This window comes from Colossoma macropomum, unplaced genomic scaffold (assembly GCF_904425465.1).
Source record: "Colossoma macropomum unplaced genomic scaffold, Colossoma_macropomum, whole genome shotgun sequence".
NCBI lineage: Eukaryota > Metazoa > Chordata > Actinopteri > Characiformes > Serrasalmidae > Colossoma > Colossoma macropomum.
This window is the reverse complement of record NW_023494786.1, coordinates 955,866-978,074: the sequence shown is the minus strand read 5'-3', so window position 1 is coordinate 978,074 and position 22,209 is coordinate 955,866. Positions and strand designations below refer to the sequence as shown.

The window sequence follows — 22,209 nt, the reverse complement described above, 5'->3', positions numbered from 1 at the left end:
AATAAATTATATATTCTATACTTTATATTATATACTCTCAAAAAAATAAATAAAATGTATTCATGTGTATACTGTGCAGTAGTGTGCAGTCTCTGTAGGGGATGTGTTTACTTATTCACACTCAGAAAATCAACCGTATGGAATTTGAGCGGGGGCGTGCTAAGTTTCGCACACGACTGAGCACAAATACACAAATACACAAAAATTTGACTCCATCATATTTTCTACTAAACCCTCCGCAGACAGCAGTGCAGCAGAGCAGCGCTGCTCCTCCTGTTGGTCAGCTGACCTCTTTAAGTTGTGTAATAATCCTGACCGACAGCGTCCGCAGCAGCGTCCGGCTGCGTTTCAGGGTTAATGACTTGAGATCAGTCCACGTGTTTCTCCTCCCAGAACTCCTCACCTCCTGACTCCTGTCAGATCACCAGCCTGCTTAACAGAAACCCTGAAAACGTCCACTCAGAGCGGATACTCACCGCTGTGATTTATGACCATAGGGGTGAACTGAGATTCCCTCTGTTAGAGGAAAACTTCAGCGCTTTTTTAGCCTGGTGTCTGTGCACTGCATCTGGACACTCACTGACCATGAACAGCAGCTTTTCTGAGGTCAGAAAACAGCCGAACGATGTCTTTTGTGCTGAATCATCTGCCCATTGACTCCCATTATAATAGTCGTTATTAATTTTAATACAAGCCCAAGGAAACATAAAGATATGTCTAACGACTGCACACGAAAGATAGATCAGCTTGAAAACGTGCTAAAGTGTTCATTACAGGTTTTAAATTAGATGTAGAAGAGGAGATACAGCCGTGTGCAAAAGTTTAGGCACCCCACGGCAAATGCTTTTGTTGACTATCTAAGTGAAAATCAGGCGTTCGCATCACAAGCCTCATCGCTCAAATCAATTTTTTGCTCAGATGCGTTCACACTCGTTTAGGTCAATCTGTCATTAATGTAAATGAACCAGCGACCTGAAACGACCCGCGCACGCACATCATAATCAATAACGTCACATGAACGAATCACACGCATCATGAAACTGACCAGCCGAGCCTTCGCTGTGAGGATAATTAGCTCTGATCGGCTCTCTGCTTCATTATTACAGAGAGACGAAGGCGAAAAGGGTCAGACATGTTGCTTTTTCACCGTTTACTGGCTTTAACTTCAGGTTCGGCGCTGCTGCCAGAGGAACACACAGTGGAAAAAAAAAGAAGCATGAATTCAGATCTGAGCGTTCACATTGAGGCCACAATTTAGGACCACATATGAAAGGCCTTTTTCAAACTGCCCACCTAAATCTGATTTACTGGCATATCCAGATTGATTTTTCATAGTCTGGACAGAAGAAAACACATGAAATCCGATTTCTAACATATCCAGATTGTATCCAGGGTGATTTTTGGTAGTCTGGACAGAAAGGAAACACATGAAATACGATTTTTGGCAAATTCAGGTTGTATCCAGATTAATTGTTGATAGTCTGAACAGAAAAAAAAACGTTAAATCAGATTTTTGCAAATTGGATCCAAACCACATTTGGAGCTGGTTTGAAATGTGATTCCAGTCGGATTTTTACAGATGCGTCTCAGTGTGGACGCTCAAATCGGATTTCAAAGTGTCTTTTGCGTCACTTGCAGCAACAATGTCCAATCCAGAGTGACGGAAGTGCTGGGATTGAAGAAGAGCTCCAAAGATTCCGATTCAGAGAATTCTGAAGAGTTCGGAGGGGAGATGAGATGATGCGCCTCCATCTCTCCTGCGTCCGCGATTGAAATCCACCAGTGTAGCTACATAGTTACTGACACCTACATTGTTACCACAACAACCCATGCAGATTACTTTGCTCTGCTTTAAGCTTTAGATCAGCTTTAGCTGCTTTTCTCGCATCTCTGGCAGGAAACTTTTCCTCAAACGTTTCTGTAGAACGTCTCTTAGCATTGACTTTTTACGAGGATTAAGTCGCTTCTCATTCGCCAGCTTCTTATTCAGATTTTCCCGTTCCACCTTAAATGGTGCCTGTGAGAATGTAACTGCTGCACCATTTAAGGTGGAACGGGAAAATTCGAATAAGAAGCTGGCGAATGAGAAGCGACTTCAGCCTTATGACTTAGTGTTCGTCAGTTTCTCGTTGCAGATTAAACGTATCAGGAAACCAGCTGGAGTGATTATAAACACAAATAAGTCCATTAGTCTCCAAATTATTGATGTTCATCTTAAATCTCTCTCTTTGCCGTTTCGTTAGCTACTAGCTAGGCGAGACTGTTGTCTGTGTTGCTATGGTGACCAGCAGTCTGCACTGATCTTCAGGGTTAAAGGGTGAATTAGCAGTTCTACAGAGGTTTATTTTATTTTTACCTACAAATCTAATTCAGCTGTGGAGCCACAACAGGGCAGTAAAAGAGCCACATGCAGCTCCGGAGACGCATGTTGCCGACCCCTGGTCTGAGGGCTTTTCCCTAAAATCAGTTGAAGAAAAACGTTTGCTTACATTTTCATTGTCGAAGCGTTGTGAGTTTGATCCCAGGTGATGCCCCAGCCATCCGTAAGTAGGAGTAATTGTCCTCTCTTTGGGTGGGTAGGATGGTCTTTCCTCTCCCCTCCATCACTAACCACAACGCTAGCCAATGTCTGTTAGCTGACATAACAGAATTAGCAGTTATCATTCTCGAAACGTGTTGAGCTCCAATGACGTTTCGTTAGCGTCAGTTTTAGATGTGGTAAAGCTTCACACGTCTCGGAAGAGGCACATGCTGGCCTTCACCCTCCCAGCACGGGGGTGTCATGTGACTAGATAGTGGGTGGAGTTGGAACATGACTATAACAGTCGGCTGATGCCGTCGCAAAATCAAAAGATATCCGGTGCTGTAATTGATTAAATAGTAAAATATTAGAGAAAATATTTGACTTTTTTTAAGAATTGCATTTCAGAGCATTCTTATAAGCATCTCAGTGATCCTCTTATGGTCATTTATTAATATTTTTTTGGGAAGCTTTCACAAATAAAGTCCCTGAATATTCCATTTTTAAAAAATTATTAAAAACAAATTGAAAAATACAATCATTTCTTTTGATTTTGCTTCTCTTTTGCCTTGACATTTTTCAGTACATCAGTATCTGCAGTATATATATATATATCTGATGTATTTTGTGATAATAATCAGACTATTTGACTGGCATTTGTTATTAAATCCGAGATTCACGGTTCCGTTTTCTACAGGCTGATAAATGGAAGCCCAGATTGGCCGTAAAAATGTCCGTAATTGAATAGAACGTCAGGAAAACGTCGCTGGGCTGGTTTATGTATCCCAGACTGCACTCTGTCTAGACTCAAGGTCTAGAAGAACTGCGTGTTATGTCAGCATCAGAATGAATGACTGAGGTGGGGGGGTGAGACGGGGGTGGGGGGGAGGAAAGGAGAAAAAAGAGAATGAAAAGATTAAAAAGAAAAGTTCAGAGGATCGACTCGCTCTGAGATGCCACTTTAAATGTGTTCTCTCAGTCTGACTGCTGACGCTCGGAAAGCGGCGCAGTGTTTGTGTACGTGCGCTCGCGCTCGTCGTGTTTACTTTTATTTATTGATTTATTGGAAACACTTTGTTGTAACACTTCACTGTAGTGAATGTGGAGGACGAAACACACCCAAACAGTGAGGAAGTAAGTAAGTAAATAAATAAATAAGTAAATAATGGGAAAAGATTATATAATATAATAATACAAAATTAAAAAACAAAACAGATAAATAAGTAATGTAATGGATAAATCAATGAAAAAAATAAACAAGTAAATAAATACATAAATATGGGGAGACATTATATAATATAATATAACAATATAACAATATAATGAATGAATGAATAAATAAATACATAAATAAATAAATAAGGGGAACATTATATAATAAAATAAATGTCATGTAATTAATGAATGAATAAATAAATTAATAAATATGGGGGAAATAATATAATATTATAGAAAAATAATGTAATGAATGAATGAATAAATAAATAAGGGAATAATTATGTAATGTAAAATAAAATAATATAACAAATAAATAAGTAACGTAATGGATAAATGAATGAATAAATAAAGAAGTAAATAAACACATAAATATGGGGAAACACTATATAATATAAAATAATAGAATAAATAAATAAGTCATGTAATTAATGAATGAATTAATAAATGAACAAATTAATAAATAAATACATATGGGGGAACATAATATAATATAATATAATATAATTCATGTAATGAATGAATAAATAAATAAATAAATAAATAGATAGCTAGCTAGCTAGATAGATAGAAAATAAATAAATTTGACACCTATAACAGTAAATATAAATCATATGTAAATCAATTAATATCTAAAATGGTTTATGAATACATAAATAAATGAGTGAAGTATATACATATGAGCAGAAACTGTCCAGTTTGCTACGTTCCTTCCTCAGTATGGTATGCAAAACTTAAATTACATTTAATATGACTTAAATATGGCGTTTTTCAGCAAATTTTACTGCAGTTTCTATTTATTTATTTATTTAAAAAGTAAATGTTCCATAACTTTTGAGCAGGCCATGTTTTATTGCTTATTCCCCTCAGTGTGTTAAACGCAGCACATTGACTGTGTATTACAATGTGCAGGAATGAGTCTCTGTGGAGGTTGTGTTCAGTTGTTTGACCAGGGGCGCTCTGACATTTGCACACAGCTGTATATGTGACTGAGAGCTGAAAGGACGTTGTTCTGCTGATAAAACGTCTCTCCGCAGTGTTTATGTCTCAGTCTAGCCGCTGTGATTGCTGCCATTGTTAAAGGAAGTCTGCTGACAACACGCCCCCCTTTCAGCGCTGCCTTCAACTGAACTGCCCTCAGCAGCCTCGGCTCACCTCACAGCACAGTCTGACCGGGGCGCGCTAACTTTCGCAAACGACTGTAACAGGATGCTGATGATGTGACGTAGCTCATATATGATAAATGCTAGAATGCTAAACTCGGTACGGTGTACAGGGTGGGGTGTATAGAGGAAGAAGCTCAACCATGGTTGTTAAGGTGTTTCCAGGCAGTTACTATGATACTTTAAATGATTGTTAGAGTGTTGCTAGGTGGTTGCTATGGTATTCCAAGTAGTTGGTATGGTGTTGGTGGGGGGTTACTAAGGTTGTCCATGGTGTTGCTAGGTGGTATACCAGTTGGTTGCTAGGCAATCGGTATGATATCCCAAGTGGTTTCTAGAGTGTCGCTAAGGTGTTTCTGTTGTATGCCAGGTGGTTGCTAGGGTGTTGCTAGAGTGTTGCTATGTAGTTCCTAGGGTGTTGCTAGGTGGTTGCTATGATATCCGTTGTGGTTGCTTGGGTGTTGCTAGTGTGTTGCTAGGTGGTTGGTATGGGATCCCAGCTTCCTATGTTATCACAGATGATAGCTATGGTGTTGCCAAGTAGTATCGCAGTTGGTTGCTAAGCAGTCGCTATGGTATCCCAAATGGTTTCTAGGGTGTTGCTAGGGTGTTGCTATGGTATCCTAGGTGGTTGCTTGGGTGTTGCTAGTGTGTTTCTATTTAGTTGCTAGAGTGTTGCAAGGTGGATGCTATGGGATCCCAGGTGGTTGCTAGGATGTTGTTAGGCAGTTCCTATGGTATCACAGATGATTGCTATGGTGTTGCTAGGTGGTTTCCAGTTGGTTGCTCTGCGATCATTATGGTGTTCCAGATGGCTTCTAGGGTGTCCCTAGGGTGTTGCTATGGTATCCTAGGTGGTTGCTTGGGTGTTGCTAGTGTGTTCCTAGGTACACACTGGCTTCTAGGGTATCCTAGGTGGTTGCTTGGGTGTTGCTAGTGTGTTCCTAGGTACACACTGGCTTCTAGGCTGTTCCTAGGGTGTTGCTAAGAGGTTGCAATGGGATCCCACGTAGTTGCTGGGATGTTGTTAGGCAGTTCCTATGGAATTACAGATGATTACTATAGTGCTGCTAGGTGGTATCCCAGTTGGTGCTAGGCGATTGCGATGGTATCCCTATTGGTTGCTTGGATGTTGCTAATGTGTTGCTAGGGGGTACTATGGGGTCCCAGGTGGTTGTTAGGATGTTGTTAGGCAGTCCCGAAGGTTAGGCCGCTCCTGTGGTATCACAGATGATTGCTATAGTGTTGCTAGGCAGTATCCCAGTTGGTTGCTAAGCAGTCACTGTGGTATCCCAAATTTGGCCAACTTCAGCCTCTTTAGAAACAATTTATATGAATCACTGTTAGCCTAGCACTAACAACAGAAGCTAGCATTATCATTAATGTGTTTTTTCCTCATATTTTGGCCGAGTTTTGACATTTATGGCAAGAGCTCAAGACCCGACTCACTGTTTTAACTAGACTAATCACAGTGGACAAATTAAAGATAACAATATACCAACTTTTACAGAGCTGCTAATTTTATTTCATAAAGAAATCACAAACATCGAATCCCAGTGTTTGCTCCTGCTTCAGTGTTAGGGAGCGTCTCAAAATTACTGCAAGAAAATAGGTGTAAACTCGTTGTGGGAATGAAAAAGTAACAGGTAAAGCAAAGAGATGAATGAAGAAGATTGCGTTTACTATGTTTTGACCCTTGACCTTTCTGTGTGTAGGTAAAGTGGACGTGCTGGAAGAGGTCACTTGTTTCTCGGGTAGCAATAAAGGCAGCAACTCTGAGGTCCAGTCACTGAGCTCCTTTCAGTCTGACTCCTGCGACGACAACGGTAAGCCCCGCCCACCTCTGCATCACCGCCAGGGAAGAGTGTGTGAATAGAAATACTGTGTGTGTGTGTGTGTGTGTGTGTGTGTGTGTGTTTAGAAGCCTTGGTTTTCTACCCTGATTGGTCAGTGGTGGTTTGTAAAATATTGTGAGGCCACATTTGGAGGGTTTGTTTATCCCTAAAAGTCTTGTTTACTAAGCATTTGGCGGAGACTTCAGTCAAAATTGGACGAATTCTGCCTAAAGTCACGTACGGAACTGATGCGCAAGTCTGAGCGCAGTTTATGGGCACGAAAGATACATTAGACAAAATACGCATTTAAATACGCAGGCAAAACTTCGCAGGACATGGGCGGAGCTATTAGAAGTGGGGTTGATTACCTACGCTGCTTGAGTAACTAGCGGTGGCAGTGCAAACTGACTGAGTTCCCAAAAAGCATAAGGGCTGTGGAACCCCTGGAGGGTCCTGGCCATTTAAGCGGTAAATCAGAGCGAAAGACATTTTGACAGATTGATGGAGAACGTGTTGTATATGGTTCCCTATTTCTCTTTTTGAAAATGGTTCTATGTAGCACCTAAAAGTGTTCTTCTATTGTTGTCAAGCTTGCAACAGTAGAAGAACCCTTTTTGGTGCTGTAGAACTATATACAACACATTCTCCATCAATCTGAGGAACAATTTCAACATGCAAAGAATCATTTAAGCATGCAGATTGTTCAGGGTTCTATATAGACCTAAAGAACCCTTGAAGAACCATCTTTTTTAAGAGTGTACCACTTGGCCTCGCCATTTTTCTTCGTTCTGAAAGGATGTTCCCGTTAGAGAGCTAACTCAAGTGACACTTATTAGATGAGGCCTAGAACCCAAGTGTCAAATTTGGCAGTAGAACTCACCCAGAAATTACCTTTTCACACCCCAACAAAGACAATGGCAGAAGATGTTTATAAGCCCCAACAGTCAAATACGTACTTAATGCTAAAATGCTTAATATTTCAAAAGCATAGCATTCAGTTTGCTGGGCTTATGGTTGCATCTGTTACACATGAACATCATTACTTCTGTTGTTAATCGTTGGCAGGAAGCTGGTGTATTGTAGAGCCCTCCTGTCCAGCTTCATCCCAGCCTAGCCTTGCTAAATATGACAGTTCTGACAAACAGGTTTTCCACAATACAATAAGTGCAATGAACTAAGCACTCCATTCAAAAACTGTTCTGAATGCAGAGCTGAGACCAGAGTCGGTGTCTTCACTGATGATTAACGCTCCGGGGTATTTTCTTGACTTATATGTTCATACATTCAACTTCAAAGCCTCTTCCATACAACATGATACCCATATATTATATATCAAAACGTTTAGAACAATCTCAGCTCTCTCTATAATGAGGTTCGTTTGACCTGGAGCACTGTGTACGCAGATAATCCAGCCCTAAAGCTAAAAAACTCAAGTCTGGTTTTGGAAATTCTTAATATCTCTTGTGAAAACACAGCTTTGCTCCTGTGGACAAATTGTTTTGGTGCTTGAGATGGGTTTATTAAAGTCTTAGGTTTGCACACAATTTCACACAACTGAACGAAAAAATGAAGGGTTTCCGGCGTGATGGTCAGTCCTTAGTGATTTCCTGAGTGTCCATTGGTCAGTTTCACACAGAATGTAGATGGACACATAAATCCACCAGCTCCACATGGTGAGAGGCAGATGACGTGTATCTCAGCCCCTCTTCATAGGCTCATAACTCCGGATGTGAGTCTTGTATGATCTCGTGATGAGATGGAATGGAAAGGGCGACTCTACAGATTCAGGAAATGATTGAACTGATTTCTGTGCTGGATCATCACAAAGATACAGAGAGAACAGAAACACAGTGAAACAAGTTTATCTTGGTATGTCAGGGTGGCTGTCTGCCGGCTGAAGCTCAGTAAAAGCTGGGTGATGCAGCAGGACAATGACCCTAAACACCAAATAAAATCTACTACAGAATGATTTAAAAAAATAATCCACCATAAAAACAGTATCGAAACTGTCGAGGGATCACAGTGGCTAGACGGAGACACAGGCCTCAAACCCTGCTGAAAGAATTTACCGTTTACCACGCTGACGTAAAATAATAACACACTAAGTTATATCGACATAGTTCTTGCCTAAATGTGCAAATTTAAATATAGTGTTGAGGTAATATATTTTATTTTATATTTCAAAACAATTTTAATCACAAAAATTGTTTTTTTAGCTTGTGTGCAAAAGTTTGGGCACCCCGCTTAACAAATCCCTGATGCTCAATTTATTGTTTATTTTTGAACATTTTATATTTGATATCTTCCTTTTTATATAAATAAAAGCAAATAGTATGAAACTGTGCAGTAAAATTTGTCGTAACTTGTCATATTTAAGTTTGTCCCCTTTGGAAAATTAACAAAAACCTGTAATTTGATTAGGATTGTTCAAAATGTTGCATCTGAATGCATGTCGCTGCTGTTGGAACAAAACCTTGTCTCTCCAAAAAGGTAATTTTACAGGACAAAGAAAAACATTCGTAACTTGTAATGGAAGTAAATAGATAAAAAATCTTTTCCAAGTAATTTTTGATCATTTCTTTTGGGCCGTTCATCATGAAATTTTGACACATCATAAAGGGCAACTGGCCTTTTCAAATTACGAGATACGAGGTTTTGTCCCGACAGCAGTGATATGTTTGAGAAGACGCAATGCAAATAGTGCTATTCTGCACTCACAGTCTGCATTGTGTATTTATGTAGAAACACGACAAGAGAAATGTGCTATTTGCCTAACGATGTCCAGTCTGGGAGCAGCACAGCGTCTATAGCCACATCGTTTCCCAAATTCTGTATTCTGAGCTGCACTGTTGCTAATTCACTAGACAAAATTGCATCATTCATTTAAAATATAGAAGTAAAATATGAAGACAACACAAGCAGGGATATTGTTTGTGTGTGTATGTATGTGCGAGTGTGTTTATGGGTGTGCTTTTTTTATCACACATCACCGTTCTTTTCAGGAATACTCAGATTCTCATTATAAGAGGTGTGCGTAGAAACGTCATAATCAGCATTTTTCCACAGCACTTTGGGAATGATGACATGCCTGCCTTCCATTTATCACAGCTTAGGTTCATCATCAGCCAATCAGGACACAGAAGCTTTCGCAGTGGACCAATGGGAGCTGAGATCAAGCTGTCTGAATTTATATTGTGACTGATTTGTGATCTTTTTTGATGATGGTGCGTTGGAATAGTCCTGTGTCATCGTCAGAGCTTTGGGGGGTGTGTGTGTGTGTGTGTGTGTGGGTGTGTGTGTGTGTGTGTGTGTGTGTGTGTACATTTCTGACCGGTCTTCGTTGCTTTCTCTCTCCAAGCTTCCATAGTGACGGTCATTCGATTGGTCAATGACGCAGTCGACACAATCGAAAATGAAGGTACTCACCACCACCTGTTGGATTACTGACCAGTTTCACCCTCACACACTTTACACACTCCTCTTCTTTCACACACATACACACACACACACTCACACACTCACACACACACACACACTTGGTGTGTGAAACAGAGTATTCCAGATTACGTTTCAGCTGTTTAGTCTAGACTGTGTGCAGAGATAGAGTGAGTTTATGTGTGTGTGGAGCGTCAAACACCTACCTTGTACTTCCACTAACTGGCCACTTTATTAGAAACACCCCCATTGTACTTCCACTAACTGGCCACTTTATTAGAAACACCCACCTCGTACTTCCACTAACTGGCCACTTTATTAGAAACACCCACACTGTACTTCCACTAACTGGCCACTTTATTAGAAACACCCACCTCGTACTTCCGCTAACTGGCCACTTCATTAGAAACACCAACCTTGTACTTCCACTAACTGGCCACTTTATTAGAAACACCCACCTTGAACTTCTACTAACTGGCCACTTTATTAGAAACACCCACCTTGTACTTTCACTAATTGGCCACTTTATTAGAAACACCCACCTTGTACTTCCATTAACTGGCCACTTTATTAGAAACACCCACCTTGTACTTTCACTAACTGGCCACTTTATTAGAAACACCTACCAAGGTGGACCTGCAAGGGAGAGGTTTCTAATAAAGTGACCAGTGGTCAGTGGATGGTCAGCGTAGCTCCTAGCAGGAAGGCAGAACTTTTGCGTGTGTGCCGATTCTTTTTCAAGCGTAACAATCAAAGCTCTATAATGTGCAGTGCTGCAGTTTGCAATTTCTGAGCGTTAGTTGAGATTAATTTGGGTGTCAAACTGAATTATGAGCACTGTAGGGATTGAGCGCCGCACAGTCTGGGCTTAATCTGTGTGAGGAAAAACCCGAGCCAATTTCATGGTGTCTAAACCGGAGATCATCAGCGCTGACGAAACGGGAAAAGGAGAAGCGACTCCAGTCGGAGCCTCTGCAGACGGACAAACAGGAGAAAAGCATCAGCTGACACGTTATTTATTTATCCGTGTGAGGAGCTGGTCTGACTCAGCTTTTCTTTGTCGACCCAGACAGTGACGTAGTGTTACGCTGCACTGGCAGCATTGCAGCCACCAGTTTTTCAAAATTCCCCCATAATTCAGTGTGTGAGATGTAAACAGAGAGATTCAGAGTGGTTTGGTGTAACATAGTTCAGATGTCTTTACAGTGGTGGTGATGGGAACCAGGGGTCACCATGACTACAACACAAATATAGACATTTTATTTACTATCCAGAACCACCAGTGAACCTACATGAGTCTTCTGAGTTTATATGGAATGTTGATGATGGAAAATAGTGGAAAATCTGAAATAATAAGTTTTCTTTGGGGACTATTTTGCCTCACAGCGCCCTGCATGTATCCCTCCACCATGAATGGATTTTAAGGCCAAAATCTTCTCAAAACTATCATAAAACAGTGTCTCAGTCATCAGGCAGTAAATTCATAACCATTTCCTGTAGTAACTTTCTGTGAGGGAGCTTTTAGAGGTGGACGTCTGGTTCCTATCACCACCACTGTGAACAATTCAGACAACTCTGATGGAGTGGTTCATCCCAAACCGCTTATTTGCACTGAAATTTTGAAAAATTTTGAATCTTGCATTCAGCCCAGCTACGAAATCGCATAAAGTTGCACAATGTTTACAGTCAGCATGAATATAAATTTTGTTGCTACCATTTAAAAGTATGGAATGAATATACAATATACAATGCGTTTAACACCGTCGTTCTTGCGCAAAAACTTTTTACCTTCATTTTTGGCATAATTTGAAAACTCTGCTTACTCTTTGCTTTGTGTTTTATGACGAATGGATCAACATAAATGATCCAAAATATTTTGAAAAAAAGTCTGGTTACATTAACCTCCATTAACAGTTGAGGATGTTTTTCCTTCTCCTGTAAAGTTACCATTTTGGAGATGTGAGGTTTTTCCTGACAGCAGTGATGCTTCAATTTTAGTGCTGTCACTAAGTTAACGTGCAGTGAACAGTAATGCTACAATTTTTTTTTAACGCCGTTCATTTTTCTTCCTTAGTAGTGCAGGCTGAAGCCTGATAGAATCCGCTCTCATTCAAATACAGCTTTTTTCAACTGCTTTAATAGCAATTCTTTCCACATTGCCTTTGGAAATCATGATTTTCATTACAGATTTGATGAAAATAACATTATTTATTAATTGAAAGTGGCAAATGAATTCTTATGAAGCTTATTATGTCCACTCATACAGACTTGACATAGTGCACTGCTTTTAAAATGGAAAAAAATATATATATTTCAGGTCAAATTAGTGCAAATAAGACAATAAATAATGCAATACATTATTGTAACAGAACAGATACATTTAAAAAATGATTTTAAGATGCTAACCCTGTTATAACACATAATAACTAGTTTGAAGCTTTGGAAACATGATGTCATTATCAACAGTAGCGAACAAACAGACTGAGAAACATTGTTGCGAATTCTAGGATGAAAAACAAAGCACATCGCTGAAAGGACTGAAGGTTGGCTGTACATGTATATTCCGAGCAGAGCTTTTGTTTTCCATTATCTCCACTTCCAGGCTGTAGTGTATCCGAAGGCTGTTTAGCCATTTATGGTTCTGTTAGCGTTGTGGTGGTTTTGATGTTTAAGTAAAATCTGTTATGGTTCCACAGTGTCTAGTCTAAAATCTCGACACATATCAGTACATCAGAGTTTCAGAGACACAGGAGGCTCTCAGTGCAGTTGAATACAGGTTCTGCACTACACTGTTAGAGTGCATTGTGCATGTCTGAGAGCTGTAGTCTGTGTGTAAGACCGATGCGTCATGTTTATTGCTACTTTTTTAAAGGTCAGAGAGGTCAAATGGGCCATAATCTCTGAGGAAAGGACCCTCACATACACACAAAATAGCCTGCTGCTTTGATTAGGGTTTGCACAACTTCAGAAATTGACAGTTATGTGAGGAAAGTCAAGTTGACGTCAACTGATCACCGATGTCATGAAATGAAACCACAGCAGAAGGGAAGGCTTTGCAACAAGCGACTTTAAAAATCCAACTTTAAAAATCTGTCTACTCCACAGTAGAGCATGACGTGGTGTTTCCAGCGAGCCGTGGATCACACTGCTAGCCTTCAGGGAACCGGAGATACGAACCCTGGAATTTTGCAAATTTGTATCCAATTTAGGCGCACCTTAGGCGACCTTGCCAAGACTCTCACCTGCCCTGGAGGTTTGGAGAGCCAGAGAAATTTAGAGTGCTGGCAAAAATAATAATACATGATTTCAAATTTACAAGATTATATGCCCCCTCTTCAACCAAACAGGACTTTTTATTGTAGTCTTCGGGAAACTGGAGACAACAACGTCCAATAACTAATATTCGAAGCACTGTAGAACGGCGAAGAAACGTTAGAATGAAGCCAAACTCCACAGGTCAGTAGCGTGCAACATGCCCTTTCCAACGAGCCCTGGATCGCATTGCTAGCCTTTGGGAAACCAGAGATACGGACCAGGCTCCTCATCTGTTGTCTTGTCCGAGGTGTCCCTGTTGTTAGTGTCATAATCACGTGATCACTGGCTCGACATTAAGCTTAAAGCGTCATCGCTGAGCAGTAAAGTCGACAAATCATCTAGTTGACTAGTCTGTGCAAGCCCTATTGCAGATTAAGCTAGATATTAGAAAGCTAGCTGTAGTGGCAGACCATGATTATTAGAACTAGGTCTTCATTTGGGCCACTAAATATCAAACCTCAGTCAAAAGCAAGATTGTGATTGGGTTTTCTAAAAGTACGTATAAAACATTATGGGGACTCACATATGAAGTAGATAACGTTGGATATATTAGATGGAAAGTGAACAGTCAGTTGTCGTAGTGGACATGTTGGAAGCAGGAGACATGGGCAGGCATGAAGACCTGAGCAACTTCGATGAGGGATGTTATAGTCAGACAACTGGGTCAGAGCATCTCCAAAACAGTAAGGCTTGTGGTGACATCGGTCAGCAGTAGTGAGTACCTACTGACAGTGGACCAAAGAGGGACAAACCTTGATTCGATGACAAGGTTTTGGGTGCCCGAGGCTCATTGATGCCGTCTGGTAGGAACCGACAGAAAGGGCTACTGTGGCACAATTCACAGATTTTTTTAATGAGGGTTATGGGGGCAATATGTCAATACAGGACCCTGCTGTGTATGGGGCTGTGCAGCTGCAGATCGGTGACAGTGCCCATGCTAACCCTTGTCCACCTCCTAAAGCACCTACAATGGTCATACGAGTGTCAGAACTGGACCCTGGAGCGATGGAAGATCACCTGGTCTGATGAGTCCTGCTTTCTTTTACATCATGAACATTAACAGCTAGGTACAGGTGCGGTGTTTACCCGGGGAGGTGACGGACCAGGATGTACTGTGGGAAGAAGACAAGCTGGTGGAGGGACTGTGATGCTGTGGGCAACATTCTGCTGGAAAACCCTGGGTCAGCACATTCATATGGACATCAATTTGACAAATGCCACGTACCTAAGCATCATTCCAGACCAGGTACAACCTTCATAGCGACAGTATTCCCTGATCACAGTGGCCTCTTTCAGCAGGATTACACGTTCTTCAGGAATGGTTTGAGGAACATGACGAAAAGTTTGAGGTGTTGCCCTGGCCTCTAAATTCCCCAGACCTCAGTCTGATCAAGCACGTGTGAGATGTGCTGGAATAACAAGTCTGATCTATGGACGCTCCACCTCACAACTTACAGGACTTAAAGGATCTGCTGCTAACGTCTTGGTGCCAGATACCACAGAGCACCTTCAGAGGTCTTGTAGAGTCCATGCCTCAGCAGGTCAGAGCTGTTTTGACCAACAGCATATTAGGCAGGTGGTCCTAATGTTTTGGCTCATGTGTATGTTTGTATAGAAAGCAGACTCAAAAAAAGTGAGTTAAGTGCCTTAAATACACGTACACACACAATCTTGTTTCTGAGAGTTGTGGGGACTTTGCATAGACTTCCATTTACTTTTCTGAGACTTACCCAAACCTTAACCAGAACTACTACTAGCCTAACACAAACCCTAACCCTAACCCTAATTCTATCCCTAACCTTACCCTCACCTTAAAATTGAATGATTTATGTTATGAGGACCAGCTTGTGGTCCCCACGAGGAAGAAAGGTCCCCATAACATAGTTTATAAACATGTTTTGGTCCCCACTATGTGGCATAAACACAAAAAAACACATACATATACAAACCACACACAAACAACACTTGCACACACACACAAACACAATCTTGTTTCTGTGAATTGTGGGGTCTTCACTTAGACTTCCATTCATTCTCCTGAGAACCCAGCTTGTGGTCCCCATGAGGAAGAAACACACGACACAACATAGTGTATGAACAGGTTTAGTCCCCACAATGTGGCATAAACCTGGTCCACACACACACACACACACACACACACACACACACACACCACCCATACACAAACAATCTTGTTTCTGTGAATTGTGGGAACTTTACATAGACTTCCATAAATTTTTCTGAGACTTACCCCAGCTTGTGGTCCCCATTAGGAAGAAAGGTCCCCATAACATAGTGTAAGAACAGGTTTTAGTCCCCACAATGTGGCATAAACCTGGTCCGCACACACACACATTTACACACCACACATACACAACACACACCACATATACACACATACAGACGCATCACACACACAGTGCTGAGTGGTGCAATAGATATTGCGCTGATCCACAGCTCTGTTTGTCTCCTCTGACTGCCAGTTTCCGTTATGGACCAAGGTCAGACCTACAGCCGAGGTGAATGTCTCTCTCTCTCTCTCTCTCTTTCCTCTTCCCTCTGTATTGCTGACAGAATGTGCTGCTGCATTCTGGGAAATGTCACATCATCCAGCAGGCAGATGCTCTTTGTTCACCCCCCCAACACTCACACAGTACCTGCTCTCTCTCGCTCTCTCTCTCTCTCTCTCTCTCTCTCTCTCTCGCTGACTCTGTGCTTTTCCTGTTGTTTGATTGTTGTTTGATTGTTCTGGATGTTCTCTGACGGTCAGGATTAGTGTGTGCGTCACTGCGCTTCTGTGTTCCACACATTGCTGCATGTCCTGCATTACGCTCTATATGTCCAAAAGTATGTGGGGACTTCTCAAATGAAGGGTGTTCATAGGGAGTTTGTCCTCTTGTGCTGCAGTGACTTTGAGCATTAGTGAGGTCAGGTACTGATGTTGGGTGGTCAGTTCTGGATCACTCCAACTCATCCCAAAGGTATTAGATGGAGCTCTATCACTCCAGAGAACACCCACCAATGCTGGGGGGCTTTAGACCCCTTTGGCCCACGGTTGACATTGGGCCTAGTGACCTTAGGCTCCAGCTGCTCCAGAGCATCCCATTTTATTGGTTAATGCTTTTCTAGGGAGATTATATAAGCTGTATAAGCACAATTGAAGGGGAATTCCACTTCATAGTTAATAGGTTAAGATGTAAACAAAGTCATTTAGAGTGGTTCTAGAATGCTCTATTCTAGAGAAATGTGGGAAGTGATAGTAACCAGACATCCAAAGTCACCCCACATGGTTATGAATACGCTGCCTGAAATCTGAGACGTTGTTTTATGATGTAAAATGTATTTTGCTTAATGATAGTTTTACAATTTTTAATCCAAAATATATATTTTTATTCCATTTATGATTTAGGGATACATGCAGGGTGTTAAAAGGCAAAATAGCCCCCCCCCCCCAAAAAAAATTTAACCCATTTCACATCAGAATAACTCTGAATTACGCAGAAATTCTGAAAATTTGGTGGAATTCCCCTTTAAACTAGCTGAATTCTAATTAGAAGGGCTGTCTGAATACTTTTGGACATATATTGTATATTTTGTTTACTTTTGCTGGAACAATCGTCCTTCCCTCTGACCTCATGGCTGCACGTTATTGACCACTGCATGCTTTGTTTTGTTCCCAAACAGCATGTGCATCCTGAGGACCCCCATATGTGTGTGTATGTACGTTGCCCTTGGACCCCCTGTCCTCCATTTCATGACCCTCGCTAACTTTCTGTTTTTGCGTCCACAGCGTACCACTGGGACACTTCTGATTGGCTGCCCAGCACCCGGCTGCCGGACATCGAGGAGGTGCCCACCTATGAGGGCGGAGAAGTGGGTGTGGCCTTGGAGTCGGACTATTACCTGGGCGGCTTCGACATCGACAGCGATTACCCGCCCCCTCAGGAGGCGGAGTTTATGTCCCAGGAACAGTTGGCGCCGCCCCTTCCCGCCGAAGACTACGATGATGCATCTGCCAGCCGACCCGTGTCCAGGGAGGCCACGCTCAGGCCTCGCCCACACTTCCACCCCAGCCAGTACCTGCCTCCACATCAGCTGCCTCTGGGGCCTGGAGGGGAGGCGGAGTTTAGCACTTTTGTGGGCGGAGTCGAGCGGCTGTCAATCAATACGTCCTCTTCGGCCTCGGACGACTCCGCCCACTGCGTTTTCACGCATTCGGAGACGGGGGGGAGTCTGGACAGTCTGGACGATGCACAGATGCACCCACACACGCAACAGACTGAGGTGTGATTTGCAGCGAACTGGACACTCGCTGACCACAGCAAACTCTCTGAGCTGCAAAAGATGGGCGTACGAGTCCGGAACAGCCTGTAAAGACAGAATGACAAACAAAACAAGCACACAAACTGACCAATGGAGTTACCGCAAGTCTCTCATAGACAGGGCAGACAGAAACCTGCAAAGTTTATCCTATTTTTGTTTGTTTGTTTGTTTTTTGGGTAAACTTTGCTCACTGACCACTGAACGCTGCTGCCCAGAGTGTGTGTACCTGTGGTGTGTGTGTGTTCATGTTCAGAAGTTAACTTAAACAGCACAAACGTCATCGTCCTCATACTTGGTCAGTTCAAAAATTCCTTAAGGGAAGCTAATTTCTGAAGCTCGTACCAGACATTAGCGCATATTTGCATCTATCAGTTTCAGTAAAGAGTTCTACCACCACTGTTTTCCATTCCTTACAACTAACCCAAACCTGGCTCGTACTCACAGTCAGTTATCTAGAACTTCCAGAAGGACTAGAGTGATTTTTACATGCATCATAAATCAGAATATGATTGGTTGATTCCTAGTTATGTAGGTAGCTAATCTAACTTGTAAGGCCTTCTGTTCAGCTCCTAAAGCCCTAACCAATGAAAAGAGCTCACTTGACAGTATCTATCAGAGAAAACCATCCTGATTGGATACATTTTCCTTCAGGCAAACCACGATTTTAATCCTTTTGTTTACAACCAAAGTTAAAAATATGAAATGCAAGTATTACCACAAGACAGGCATGATGGTTCTATTAATAATAAGTGACCTAAACGTTCTAGACACGTATTTTCCCAGAATTTATTGGGCCTCCGCAGGCTTAGAAGACGTCGTAAGTTCCCTGTTGCATGTAATGTCTCCTCTTTGACTTAAGAACACCAGGAACAACTGAAAGTTTGGAATCTGCACGTTCCACACGACTTCCCGGCTCTGTTCACGGAGCTACGAGGCAGAAATAATTCATATATACGATTACAGATGATTCTGTTATTGCTGACGGTAACGGAGGCATCCGAGGGTTAAACTGAGCTTCTTATTGTCAGTGTTTTATTGCTTTGTGTGTGTTTTTCACTAAAATGCCAGATCTTTTCCTGAAAATGCTATTATGTCATATTTAGACCACTAAACTGATAGATCTCTCTCTCTCTCTCTCTCTCTCTCTCTCTTTCTTTTTCTCTCTTCCCCCCTTTCACTTTCTTTTCTGTTTCTCTCTTTCACTCCTTTTCCTTCTCTTCTCTATCTCTGTTCCTGCCCCTTCTTTCTTCTCTCCTCTTTGCTCGTTCTCTCTCTACCCTGCTCTTCTCTCTCTCTCTCTCTCTTTCTCTCTCTTTCTCTCTCTCCCTCTTTTCTTTGTTTCTTTCCTTTCCTTTTTCACCCCTTCTCTTTCTCTCCTCTTTCAACACTTTCTCTCCCCTCTCTCTACCCTTCTCTTCTTTCTCTCTCCCCCTCTTTCTCTCTCTCTCTCCCTCTGTCTTTCTCTCCCCGTTTTCTTTTCTGTTTCTCTTCTCTTTCATCCCTTTTCTCTCTGTTCTCCCCCTTTCCTCTCCTCTTTCTTCACTTTCACCACTTTCTCTTTTTTCCCTCTTCCTTCCCCTTCTCTCTCTTTATCTCTACCCTCCTCTTTCTCTCTATCTCTGTTCTCTCACCTTCTTTCTTTCTTTCTCCCTCTCCACCTCCCTTTTTTGTCCTTTTTTTTGTTAAGTTTCCTCTCTCTCTCTCTCTCTCTCTCTCTCTCTCTCTCTCTCTCTCTCCTGCAGAGTGAATCATTACTCTGTCTAACTGTTTCCCGACAAATAGCATGATTCTTCAAACTGTCCAGGATCATTTAGTTGCTGTGTGTTGTGTGTGTGTGTGTGTGTGTGTGTGTGTGTGTGTGTGTGTGTGTAGAGGGGCAGCGTGAGTTCGTGTGTCAGTGCGATATTCAGATATTGTCTCCATTCATCTCGCGCTGCGTTTGTTTTGTTGTGTTTTCTTGTATCAATGAGTTTGGGGAGGTAGGTGTGTATCAGAGAGTCATATCAGCCGAGAGGTCAGAGAGCAGCCGTTTACACACACACACACACACACACACACACACACACACACACACACACACACACACACACACACTGCTGCTCCGACAGACCAGGACGTTTGAATCTGCCATCCAAGACTGGCAGAGAGAGAGTGAGAGTTAAAGGATAAAGGACAAAAAGGAAGCACATTGTTGCTGTCTTAAGAAAGAAACAAAGAAGAAGAAAAGAAACCCGCCTAAACTTTCATGTACGTACAGGGGAATTCCACCAATTTTTCAAAATTTCTCCTTAAGTTAATATTAGGTTCGACAAAGTTCGTTCAGAGTGGTTTGGTGTGAAATACTCCATTTCATTTACAGAGTCAGAACTGTTCACAGTGGTGGTGATAGGAACCAGACGTCCACCTCTAAAAGCTCCCTGATAGAAAGTTACTACTGGCTTAAAACGTATGTTTCCCAAATATTCATGATGGAGATTTACATGCATTACTATTTCAGATTTTCCACTATTTTCCATCATCAACAAGACTCGTGTAGGTTCACTGGTGGTTTTGGATAGTAAATAAAATGTCTATATTTGTGTTGTAGTCATGGCGACCCCCGGTTCCTATCACGACCTGAATCTGAGTTTCTACAACCATTTCACATAAATGATCATTTACGTCTCAAGATGCAGAAATGACTAAAAATTGGTGGAAATCCCCTTCAGTGTAATGAGATTTTATCACAAGCGATTTTGGACTATTGTTATTTGTCCATCCATCCTGAAATGTTCACACTTTGCATTTTCCATAAACATAAAAAACAAGTTACGAGGTTTTCACATAAAAGCGACAAAAAGCAAGTTTGAGAGGGAAATGCCATGTCAGAAAACTGATGCTGTAGTGGAGAAGAGAAAGTAGGAGAAAGCTGTGCAGCCCAGTTCTTGAGTTTTTAAACGTTTGGACACACCTACTCTCCATTTTTACCATTTTTCACTTTTTAGAAGTCATCAAAACTATAACACTCCATTCAGAAATGTTGGCCTTCTGACAAATAGAGCTGTTTGGACCCCACCTACCAACAGCACACCTGATTGGATCAAAGTCATTCCACTAATCAGCTTTTAACAAGGCACACATAGTAATTAGGATGATGTACTGAATATAATGACATTTTCAATACTTTCCAATTGTAAATTTTTGCTAAAATTCTAAGTAAAGTCTCCTTGGTTAGAGAGCATTTAAAAATGTACTTTTTACATACAAACGGCTTGTTTTGGAAGTAAATTTACACATAAACATCAACCACTATTTGCAAATGGACATAAAAATATGGGATTATGCAGTGACTGAAAATGTGTTAAATCAAAAATCTTGAGATATTAGCTTTGGAAAGAAATTACAATGTAGGCTTCGCTGGTTGTCTTTGAAACAAATTTTAAGATTTTAAACATTTTAGCATTTTGATCAATATGTCTTTAAAACACAGAAAAACACATTCATTTAAGTGGGTTGAATAATTTAAAACTATAACCCTCAGAAATGTTGTCCTTCTGCCAAATACAGCTATTTAGACTATGTCTACCAATAACACACCTGATTGGCTTTCATTTCTATGAGCACCTTTAACCAGGTGCACATAGTAATTAGGATGATGTACTAAATATAATAGACATTTTCAACACTTTCCAATTATAAAATTCAGCTAAAATTCTATGGTAAAGTTACTTGATCAGAGCACATTTAAAACAGATTTTTTTACAATCAAATTATTTGTTTTAGAAGTAAATGTATGCATAAACATCAATCAACTACCATTTCCGAATGGGATTAAAATCTGAAATAAAAAGTGTGATTTTGCAGTGACCAAAAATGTGTTAAATCAAAAAATCTTTTTGAGATATGAATTTTGGAAAGAAGTTACTATAGGCTTCACTGTTTGACAAATGCATGACAATGCATTAACAAGGACACACATTCCACTAATTAACCTTTAAGAAGGAACACATAGTAGTGTGGAAGGTGTACTGAACATGATATTTTCAAAATTTTCCAGTTGTAAAAGTGAAACCTACTTGATGGAAGTGCATTACAAAAAAAAAATCATATTAATTTTTTTTTGTTTTGGAAGTAAATGTATACACTTTTTCAACATTTTCCAGTTGTAAAATTTTGCAAAAAATGTAAGTGAAAGCTACTTGATGGAAGTGCTTTACAAAAAAAAATGTTTTTACATTCAGTTTTTTAGTTTTGGAAGTAAATGTAAACATAAGTATCTCCCACATTATTTGCCTATGGAATTAAACATTGAAATAATGCATATGGGGCTCTGCAGTGACCAAAAATATCAAAGATAGTTTAAGAAAGAAATTGTTATGTAGGCTTCACATTTCAGGCTTTTTAACATTAGCATTTAGATGAA

At 41.0% G+C, this 22,209-nt stretch overlaps 1 protein-coding gene across 1 annotated transcript in view; it reads left to right on the top strand.

The window, feature by feature from the left end:
• fat3a (FAT atypical cadherin 3a) overlaps positions 1–18,847 on the top strand; it is a 224,554-nt gene extending 205,707 nt beyond the window's left edge. Inside the window, exons 33-36 of the mRNA XM_036557265.1 lie at positions 6,615–6,725; positions 10,093–10,152; positions 15,968–16,003; positions 17,275–18,847. Coding sequence (XP_036413158.1) covers positions 6,615–6,725; positions 10,093–10,152; positions 15,968–16,003; positions 17,275–17,774 — 707 coding nt within the window. The 3' untranslated portion in view covers positions 17,775–18,847. The remainder of the gene's footprint in view (positions 1–6,614; positions 6,726–10,092; positions 10,153–15,967; positions 16,004–17,274) is intronic.
• The last annotated feature ends 3,362 nt before the right edge of the window (positions 18,848–22,209 follow it).